General features: G+C 37.1%; 1 protein-coding gene across 6 annotated transcripts; it reads left to right on the forward strand.

Annotated features, from left to right (window-relative positions):
- The first annotated feature begins 289 nt into the window (after positions 1 to 289).
- On the forward strand, positions 290 to 10,509 carry LOC147564220 (lon protease homolog, mitochondrial-like). 6 transcript variants are annotated; one of them, XR_015226305.1, is made up of 21 exons: positions 290 to 1,085; positions 1,750 to 1,815; positions 2,107 to 2,253; positions 2,400 to 2,480; positions 2,715 to 2,756; positions 2,866 to 2,997; positions 3,105 to 3,203; positions 3,927 to 3,992; positions 4,128 to 4,214; positions 4,664 to 4,703; positions 4,962 to 5,133; positions 5,916 to 6,040; positions 6,301 to 6,431; positions 6,526 to 6,630; positions 6,864 to 6,977; positions 7,496 to 7,663; positions 8,204 to 8,305; positions 8,599 to 8,865; positions 8,923 to 9,416; positions 9,816 to 10,385; positions 10,475 to 10,509. XR_015226305.1 is itself a non-coding variant. In XM_086644480.1 (20 exons), exons 1-20 carry the CDS (start codon positions 690 to 692, stop codon positions 9,999 to 10,001), a joined length of 2,973 nt encoding a protein of 990 aa, XP_086500606.1. In that variant the 5' UTR covers positions 290 to 689; the 3' UTR covers positions 10,002 to 10,414. The 6 variants fall into 6 exon arrangements, 1 of the variants encoding a protein (XP_086500606.1); XR_015226315.1 differs by having other exon boundaries at positions 8,599 to 8,841; positions 8,902 to 9,416; XR_015226316.1 differs by lacking the exon at positions 10,475 to 10,509 and having other exon boundaries at positions 298 to 816; positions 880 to 1,085; positions 8,599 to 8,841; positions 8,902 to 9,416; positions 9,816 to 10,414.
- Positions 10,510 to 10,820: the final 311 nt, after the last annotated feature.

Here is a 10,820-nt window from a genome sequence, read left to right on the forward strand (position 1 = left end):
AAAGACCAGAAATTCCTCCCCTTCAATGCTGTACGCACATACACTCACGTAATTATGTGTCATGATGAGTTGATAAAGAAGTTTGTATGTTTAACTGATAGTTGGTTTATCTAAAGAAGATTAACAAACACTACGAGGTTTATCTAAAGAAGATTAACGAGTACTAAAGAAAATGACTCAGTTCACCACCTTTGGTACAGTAGATGGACTTTCGACCCCTTTAGGATGGCCTTAACGGTCCTTAGGACCAATTGTAGCATATTTTAGGGTCTATTTGATACGTGCTTCCAGTAAAGTAGGGTCATCTCTAGTTGATTACGTGCCCCGGAACTAAAAGTGGAGGCCCCAAACCCTTGGCCATTCAGAAAATGAAAATCCCTCCTTTTCTATTCTATTTTTATTTCCTTCTCCAATGGCGGTTCTCACTATTCTTCTTCTTCTTGATAAGAAAAATATAAAACTTTAGCTACAACATATAACTAAAACCCTATAAATTTCTACGATTCTTTCATTCATTTAAAGGAGAATTATCTTCGTTTAGAGGAGAATTATCTTCACTTCGGAATTATCTTCATTTAGAGGAGAATCCAAAACTCCTTGTACTTCGATTGTTTCGTCATTTAAAAGACACAAATGCAAGAAACCCTAATTTTCATACAAGATCATTCTTTTGCTCGGAATCTGAAACAATGACAGAAGGTGAGGTAGAAGAAGCAGAAGTCGCCAAAGTTGTGGAATCCCAAACCATGACAGAAGGTGAAGTAGAAGAAGAAGCAAAAGTAGCCAAAGTTGTGGAATCTGAAACCATGACAGAAGGTGAAGTAGAAGAAAAAGAAGCAGAAGTCGGCAAAGTTGTGGAATCTGCAACCATGACGGAAGGTGAGGTAGAAGGAGAACCAGAAGTAGCCAAAGTTGTGGAATCTGAAACCATGACGGAAGGTGAAGTAGAAGGAAAAGAAGCAGAAGTCGCCAAAGTTGTGGAATCTGCAACCGTGACAGAGAGTGTAGAGGGAGTTGATTCAAAGTCATCTTCTTCTTCTCCAGCTATCGTTTCAACGACTCCAAGACTTGAGGATCATCTCAAGGTACTCCCAATAGTTCTACTTTCTCTCAATATTTGTTGTAAATTTTGATTTGGCTAATCTTTTCAAGAAAGTTCAAAAAGAAATTGTTAAAGAATTGGTCATACCTAATTAAAGATGAATTCTTCATTCTTGAATTCGAATTCAGAAATGACCAAGATTTAAAAATGAGGTATCATTGAATTTGTCGGCTTTCAATCTTATTGACATAAATCAATTTGGGAAATGAAGTTATGAATGAACCATATGTTAAATTTGTAATCTTGTCAATGTTTCTTGAAATGAGAAAAAGAAAAGTACCATCAATTTGAAAAACATATAATGTGTTCGAGTGCTGTGATTAATGAACTCCCTAGTTTCTTGCTTTCTTGTCAATCATCAGTAGAACAACCATCATTTTTGTCTTCGACTCATTTTTCAAAGAACATTCTATTTAATATTAATATTTAGGATTGATCGTATATGATGGGCTTTAAGAAGAGATTAACCTTAGACATTAAATTTACACCATAATAACCCTCAACTATTTAATTTGTGAATGAATTTTTTGTATCACATTAAATCTGCAGAAGAAGAGATCCTTATAATGCTCCATTTATCGTTAACTTGCATTCTTTTTACCAGTTTATCTTCTAATCGATTTCTTATTTCTGTGCTTTTGTATCAGGTTATTGTAGTACCTTTGAAACAGAGACCATTATTTCCAGGTTTTTACATGCCAGTAGATGTGAAGGTATTTTTTGTTTTGATCAAAACATATCATACTTGAATGAATATATAATAGTAACTCCGTAAAAAGATTCAAATTATACCGAAAATCGCTAACTTGCTTCCGAAGATAATATCTAAGATAAGAAGGGCTTCCTATGATTAGACTCAACGTTTTTTTCATACTACTTTTGCTTTATCAGTTTATCCACACTTCTTCAGAGTCCACCCTTTTAATTTAGTTTCTTTTTCTTCCCTTTCCCTTTGGTGCTCGTTATTTGTTAAACATAAGCAGTGGTTAAGTCTTTCTTTCCAGGACCCTAAACTAGCAGAAGCTTTAAAGGAGAGCCGTAAAAGGCATGCCCCATATGCAGGTGCTTTTCTTCTCAAAGATGAGGCAGGAACTGATCTCAAAGGGAAAGATCTATACAACCGACTTCATGCAGTTGGTACTTTGGCCCAGGTACTCTTGATTATCTGAAATTCAAATATCTTACTTTACTTTGTCGACGCAACATCGAAGGCAAAATGCAAAAAGCATTGACTAGGTTACAGACTACAGTTTTACCATCATTTCTAATGATGGTTTTATTTCAACTTGCAAACCAGATAACCCCAAACCAGATAACCAGTTTCTGGCATGAACATGTGGTACTTATTGGTCATCGGCGGCTTCGAATAACTGAGATGGTAAGCTGGATTTGATGTCATGCTGGAACTATCTGTCTAACTTGCCATTTCATTGTGTAAAAACTAAAAAGTATCTCTTATATTTATTTAATATATAATGTAAAAGCATTCAGACTTAAGGTTAGTAAGAATAATAAGTAGGTTTGATCTTATGGTACATCTACTATTGCTTGTATTAAGGATCTCTATGATAGTTTGTGAAATTAATTTAAACTTTATAATTTATTTCTTAAGGTGAGCGAAGACCCCCTTACAGTGAAAGTTGATCATCTCAAGGTATCTATTTTTTTTCACCTTTCTCCACTTCTATGTGCTTCCTCATGTTAGACTTATTTACAGGATGCTTCTATGTGCTTTCTCCACTTCTATTTTCTTTCTTTCACAGGATAAACCATATGATAAGGATGATAATGTTATAAAGGCAACATCTGCTGAACTTATTTCAACCCTAAAGGATGTCTTGAAGGGTAGTTCTCTCTGGAGAGATCATGTTGAGAGTCTTCAGACATATAGTACGGTGAGATACTTTTAAAGCTGTTGCCCAACCATCCAAGTGAGGTTATTACTAGAAAGTACTGGAAATGTTATCTGCAGTGGTGCTAATCTGCTCATGATATGTCTTAGCCTGTTGGCGATTTCAATAATCCTAGGTTGGCTGATTTTGGAGCTGCAATCTCTGGAGGTAATAAGTTGCGATGCCAAGAAGTGCTTGAAGAATTTGATGTAAGAACTCCTAAGTACACCAATCTCTATTTAATTATAATACATCTAGATATTTAAATCTTCATTATTGAGGTAATAAGTCTGCAATCTGAACTGTTGTTCATATTCTGATTGCTCAATTCTTGTTAGAAGTTATACGCGTACCTATTTCATTAATTTCTTTATGTGGTCTGATAAATTCATGGAACTTATATGTTATCCCTATTTTTGTTACAAGAACGTGTATTTGTCATTCTCTCCAAGTTCAACATCAAATCAGCTTCTGATGTAGGGGATACCATGGGCAGCCGAATGGGCTGGGTTCCAAAGGGATATTGAGGAAGCCATATTAGGGCTTATAGGGAGTGTCGATTGTAGGTTTTGGGAGTGGGACAGCAGCTAAGGTTTCATAACGGTTTAACCTTTTAAGCCAATAAGGACTCCTACAATTGACCAGACTATTAGGGTTAGCTGTGGATACAAATACATGCTGAAGTCTTGTTGTACTCATCTTTGATCAGTGCAATAAACCCTGTTGTTGCCATCTGTTTCTCTTTTCCTTTTATATGCTTCGTTATGCCTTCAGAATGTTTTCTAGTTGTAAAACCTAGCATAGTTTGTAATATAGTTGTAGTCTTCCACAATGATACATTAGCTTTATTTACATTTCAAATTTTGTCATTATTAAGCAGTTCATCTGGTTCATTCAGATATTTAAATACTCCAATATCATTGGTAATTCAGGTGTATAAAAGTTTAAGACTGACTTTAAAGTTGGTAAAGAAAGAGTTAGAGATCACCAAGATACAGGTATGCATGTTCATCGCTTTTAGGGGTTCCACTTCTAAACTTAAATCAATTCTACTTCTAAACTTAAAATCAATTACTTGAGTTTATGTCCCCTTTTATCTTAAGCTTATATTTTCTTTGTTTGGATTGTCTTAGGAACAAATAGCAAACGAAATGGAAGTAATAATGAGTGACGAGCAACGTTGGTACTGGTTAAACGAGCAGCTTAAGGCAATATACAAGGTATGTCTACCACTGTCCGTTTCTCTATTAGCTTGTTTCTTGTGCCTACGATTGGGCTCTGGACCTAACTGAGTCGGGGCTGAGTCCGACGTCCTACTCTGTAGCCTCTAGAATCTTCAAGCGTGACTCGTGCCGGATATATGTGTGGCGATCCTATTATCTGGACACTCACCCACGACACGAAGTGTAAGCCAATAATCCAAACTTAAAACATGTTCTGTTGCCGAATACAAGTAAAACCGACTTAAGAATAAGTAGTTGACGAACTCCATCTATTGCAATCTGTCGAAAGCCTAAATCAGTAGACACATACACCATCTAAGGAAGTATTTAGGAACTCTTCTGTGGAAATATATCTGAACAGTAGTAACTTTGTTAAAGCCTTTTAGGATTGTTTTTATCACTTCATTGCACCTTTCAAAAAGTTAACCACATTTATATTGTCGCAGGAGCTTGGTTGGGATAATGGTGACAAAACAGCACTTTCCGGTTAGTATCAATCAGATGATTGAAGTTTCAACTGAGAATTAGAGGTGTCCATCCTTGCTAACATGCAGGAATGGAACAGCTAGAAGTTGTCCCGTTCTGTCTCAAAGATATTGAAGGCAAAATATTGAACGATTGATCTCAATTTGTTAAACCGTAGATTCTAGACATTCTATTGGATGTTCAAACTGGCATAATTTTGAGTAGGTTTAAATGGTTCACACTTCCATATAGTAAATGCTTTCTCTTCTTTTTCTGCAGAAAAATTCAGGGAAAGACTTGAACCAAATAAGGAGAGATGCCCACGACATGTTCGGCAAGTCATTGAAGAAGAGCTAACCAAGCTCCAGGTGTTAGAAGCCAGTTCCCATGAGTTTAATATAGCTCGTAATTATTTGGATTGGCTCACCGTGTTGCCCTGGGGAAACTACAGGTTACTCTTTTAACTGGTCTTGAATAATTTCCTTCACCTCTGTGACAAAATATCTTCCTAATAAATTTAGCAGTTCCTATTGCTATGGTTGGTCTGTCTTGAAATCTATAGAATGGAGGTAGGCTTATTTTGAGGTGCTAATTTTACTCTACATCATAAAATGTAAACTTGCATGTTGCTTTATCTCAGGGAGTTGGTTTTCTGAAACTGATTTTAGATAAATTTGCTTTCCCAAGTAAGGATTAAGGGCTACTCAAAAAAGTTCGCAAATTTCTTTTTCCTTTTATAGATGTTACCTCTTATATAATAATATTTATTGATTTTTGTACTGCTTAAGATAGTTACTAACTCAGTGCTTTCCCATCCCAAGGGAGTTGAGGGATGCGTGAGAGTTGAATGCGATATTGAATTTGTTATCCTAGTTCTGTTTATAGACTGGGCTAGTTCTCTACCATGGAGATTACATATGTGATTGTGTGCTAAAGTTCGAAAGGTGCGAGTTGACTGACCCACTTAACATAGACCTTGGAGTATTCCAAGCTTGAATAATTGGAATGCTCTTTCTTGTTCCATATGCCTTAAGTAATCAAATATACGTCGTCTCGCTTCAAAGAGGCTTTCTGTTCTCTAATACCACAAAGGCAAATTGGTCGCAGGGTGTGCATGAATTAGCTAAAGGGCGTTTGTTAGTTTCGTTCGTCTTAAATGCTAAACTCTTTTGCTTAGTGTCATGCCTTTGGATATATTAGACTTAATTGTTATTTAATTTGATCTAAATGTAGCGATGAGAACTTTGATGTCCATCATGCTCAAACAATACTGGACGAAGACCATTATGGTTTAAGTGATGTTAAAGAGCTGATACTGGAATTCGTAGCTGTTGGAAAACTCAGAGGAACCTCACAAGGTAAGTAGAAAGATCTTGGAGTAAGAAATTTTATTTGCATAGATTATGTTCACTTCATAGCAAGGTCAGTGCATAATTTTGAGAAACCAGTTCTAAAAATGTTCTGGATTCAGAATAAGGTTGATCTGGTTTACTTTGTCTAACTCCACGTTCTGGGTTCTCTAGATATACCTTTTCCATGGGTGTAAGCCCCTGGTCATTTACAGCCATCTCTGATGTGGGAGCATGAGAGCCTGATTTTGTGTAAATCTGATTTTCAGGAAAAATCATTTGCCTTTCTGGACCACCTGGAGTAGGTAAAACTAGCATTGGTCGTTCAATTGCTCGAGCCCTGAACAGGAAGTTCTACCGATTTTCTGTAGGAGGCTTAGTTGATGTAGCGGAAATTAAGGTATACTTTAGACTGGGGTAAATCTATCAATTATATTCGCATTCAACTCTACCAACTCAGCTACGAACATCTTTTCATTTATAACTATGTACAGGGGCATCGTCGAACCTATGTTGGTGCCATGCCAGGAAAGATGGTTCAATGCCTGAAAAGTGTGGGGACAGCTAACCCGCTTGTTCTAATTGATGAAATTGACAAGGTTCTCTTTTTGTTATTAATTGTTTTTATTTCTTGCACGAAATACTCATTTGTTCATGACTTTAAAAAGTCTTTGAAGTTTAGCTTTTGAAGTATGTTGTAAGTATGATTTATGACCCTTACCTGTTGGAGACTTGATAGATAGAAATTTATTTTGCTTAATGACTTCAAATGGCTTCTACATTATTGTTTCTATGATGTCCTGGATGTTTGATGACTTGTGTCTCATTGCAGGTAGGAAATGTACATGGTGGGGATCCCGCAAGTGCTTTGTTAGAGCTTCTTGATCCGGAACAAAATGCAAATTTTCTAGACCATTACCTTGATGTTCCAATTGATGTATCAAAGGTGGGTGCTTAATCCCAAAAGAAAGCGTTTATGGATTTACCCATTGAGAAAGGCTGTACTTTGGTGAATTCTTGCACTTCGTTTTTGTTTCTCACCTTGTTACGCACCTCTTTGTGCTCTTTTGGCTAAAATCTGTTATGTGGCTAACATTATTGTTTTTGAATTTTCCGAGCATTACTAGTCCAACAATGTGGAGGAAAGATGAGAAAACATTCGAATATAATTGACCAATGCAAAATGTCTAATGTAACCGATTGTGCTCTCTTAGCGAATGTTGTGATCCTATCTTCTACAAAAGGGCCTCATATTTTACATAACCCTAGATTGAGCTAAGAGGCTGACGTGTTGCATACTATCCACAATTAATATAAGTGAGAGTTTTGCTTTAGACTCAGTTAAGAAAATAGGTTTATCAGAAAATAACTTACCCATGTAACAACTGATAATATAGCTCTTACTTAAAAAAAGTTATTATGGCCCTTATTATCTTAACACTTTCTGTAACAATTGCTTCGTAGGTTCTTTTTGTGTGCACAGCAAATGTTATTGAGATGATACCAAATCCTCTACTGGATAGAATGGAGATCATCAGTATTACTGGTTATACAACTGATGAAAAGATGCACATTGCGAGGGATTATTTGGAGAACACAACTCGTGAAGCCTGTGGAATCAAGCCTGAACAAGTAAGAGATGTTGCTCCCTTTCCTTTCTTATTTTGGAGAAAGCTTTAGCATAGGATACTTCCTAAGTTTTTCTGACGGTTTTATTAGGAAAATTCGTACACCATTTTTTTCATTGGTGTGCTTGTGTTCTTGGTCGAGCAAAGGTAGGGTAGTCTTGGTCGGGGTGCAGCGTCGGATATAATGAATTGAAAAGATGAATATGTGGTGCTTGAACTAAACCAATGATATTATTCCTGGTAGAATCTGCAAGGAACACAGGCCAAATAGCTTGATGTTAAAGTTTTGAAAGTTGGGAGCCCTTTTAAGTTCCATCTCATGGCAGTGCCTTGGTCTCTCGCTTAGGAGTTGAGCCTGAGACTTCGTCTCGACTTGTCTGGGACCGAGCAAGAGCCTACAGTGTCTCTCCCTGGTAACTCATGAGTTACATGGGAACCCAATAATATGGGCCAGGCAATGATACATTATGTAAGTTGTGTTCTATAATTGACATCATAGTGTCTTGTAAAGAAGTGTAATTGAAACGATAATCCTGTGTCACAGGTTGAAGTCACGGATGAAGCTATTTTAGGATTGGTTGAAAACTACTGCCGGGAAGCAGGAGTAAGAAATCTACAAAAGCATATAGAGAAGATTTACCGCAAGGTTTGTCAATGCCCCAATTCCAGTTTGAGTTAATTGATTGGTCAGTAAATAATGCAAATTGGAGGCTAGTCTGGGACTCTGGAATGTAGAGTCCAGGGGAAATAGTTTCCAAGTCCCATGCTTTGACCCAATCCATTGTGGAGGATATGTCGTGATGTAATGTGTTTGGAAGCTTACATCTTCATAGCCCACAATCGTGGTAGTGGAGCCTCCAAGCTTTCCCAGCTGGATACTTATCAGGAGTTCTTAAATGCGTATCCTAATACGAAGTTTATCCATTAATCACTTGACAGATTGCTTTGCAACTCGAGAGGCAAGGAGTACCGGACGAATCATCTCCAGTTGTGGAGGATAAGGGCATGGATGGCGAGTCTAAAGCGAAAACTCAAACTGAGGTTGAAGAGAAGGCCCAGATTGAATTTGGACCAGAAGATATTACTAGCAAACAAGAGAAGGATAGTAAAACAAACACAGAGTTAGAACAAACACATGCTGATCAAATCCCATCTGAAGGTGATCAAGTTCTTCTTTTACAGGTATCATCAAGTCCGAGATTTTCAGCATAGTTGCATTTTCGTTTTCCTTTGTTAATGCAGCTGTAAAAGATTCACTCGTAGATGAACCTGAGGCAAGAGAAACAGCCGAGAAGATAATCATTAGTGAGTCAAACCTGTCTGAATATGTTGGCAAACCCGTTTTCCATGCTGATCGCATCTACCAGAAGACACCAGTTGGAGTTGTTATGGGGCTTGCTTGGACCTGCATGGGTGGTTCAGCTCTATATATAGAAACAACCCAAGTGGAACAAGGTGAGGGAAAAGGAGGACTCCATCTTACTGGGCAACTTGGTGATGTGATGAAGGAGAGTGCCGAAATTGCTCAGACGGTTTCCAGAGCAATATTACTTGAGAAAGAACAAGATGCCCTGTACTTCACCAATACCAAGATTCACCTCCATGTTCCAGCGGGTGCCTCTCCAAAGGATGGACCAAGCGCTGGATGCTCAATGATCACATCAATGCTTTCACTTGCCATGAAGAAGCCTGTCAGAAAGGACCTAGCAATGACTGGTGAAGTAACTTTAACAGGGAAGATCCTTCCTATTGGCGGGGTAAGTAAAAAACACCTCACGTTTTTTTTTTATCTCTTTTCGAATTTGGTTCTATACCTGTTTCAAAATTCTAAATACTAATAAAATGTAGCAGCTCATTGTCTCTTGTACTTGCAAAATTTTTCTTAGATGAAGAAAATTCAAAATTGTGGAGTTTCACTTTCAAATATCCCAATTGTTCACTAATCCTATTTAATTGGTTCCCGCATGATACAACGTTTTGCTTGAGGACTGAATTACAGTCAATAGCCACATGCTTTAAGCATCCATGTCTAAAATGAGCAAACAACTATTTTATTTGTTTCTGGTTACGTTATAAGAGTGTAAAGCTTGCTATCTGAATCAGATAATTCTGTCGGCCTTCGTGATTCACATGCTATTTGGTATTGGACAAAACAGGTGAAAGAAAAGACAATCGCTGCGAAAAGGTGTGGTGTGAAGACTATAATATTCCCTTCAGCTAACAGAAGAGATTTTGACGAGCTTGAAGCTAACTTGACAGAAGGACTAGATGTTCACTTCGTGGATGATTACATGCAGATATTTGACATAGCTTTCAGTGATGACCAGGACACAGAAAAATGAAGGCTAACTTGAATATTCAACTGAGGCAAGTCTTACACCATTACTACTTATTTTTGTTCCGACACGAAAGGAAATGAAACCCACCCAAATGTTATGTTCATATGATGTGGATGGCGTATCAGAAAACAATCTTTCGAGCTCCAACAGAATATATTTCGTTTCGAAGATGTTAGATTTTGTGGTCACCCTTAAACTCTCTCTGCCTACGAGGTCTTATTTCGAGCTCCAACAGAATATTATTACTTAAAGCTAGAAGAACATCTTGTTTCTTGTAATATCATGGCATCATGTAGAGTAAAAGCTGTCTTTCTCAAATTGAGAAAATTCATTGTTGATATTTTAGTCCTGTTTTCTCTGTTATCAAATTACTGTTACAATTTTGAAGTAAATAATATAACAATGGAATTGTTATATGATCGTTGCTTTTGTAGTTGTCTTTTCGCAGTTATCGAATTACTGTTACAATTTTGAAGTAAATAATAAAACAATGGAATTGTTATATTGATCATTGTTTTTGTAGTTGTCTTTTCGCAGTTATCGAATTACTTTACAATTTTGAATTAAAATAATAAAACAATGGAATTTATTACTTCTACCTTTCTGTTTTACTGTTATTTTAACATCCATCACGAATGCAGGAGAGAACCTATCTGGTGGCTAAGTCGGAAATTGATGGTTCTACCATCCTGTAGAAGACTGATTTTGCTTGTTAGGCTTCTAAAATGTGTGCCAATTACAAATCTGGTGACTGGCGGTGCCTAGGGTTGTTTAAGAAGACCGAGAACCCGAATGGCCGAACCCCATCAAGGACAACTGAGA

The sequence above is a fragment of the Eschscholzia californica genome, unplaced genomic scaffold (genome assembly GCF_041429995.1).
Source record: "Eschscholzia californica isolate CP2 unplaced genomic scaffold, dmEscCali1.0.p SCAF_1, whole genome shotgun sequence".
In the NCBI taxonomy this organism is placed as follows: Eukaryota; Viridiplantae; Streptophyta; class Magnoliopsida; order Ranunculales; family Papaveraceae; genus Eschscholzia; species Eschscholzia californica.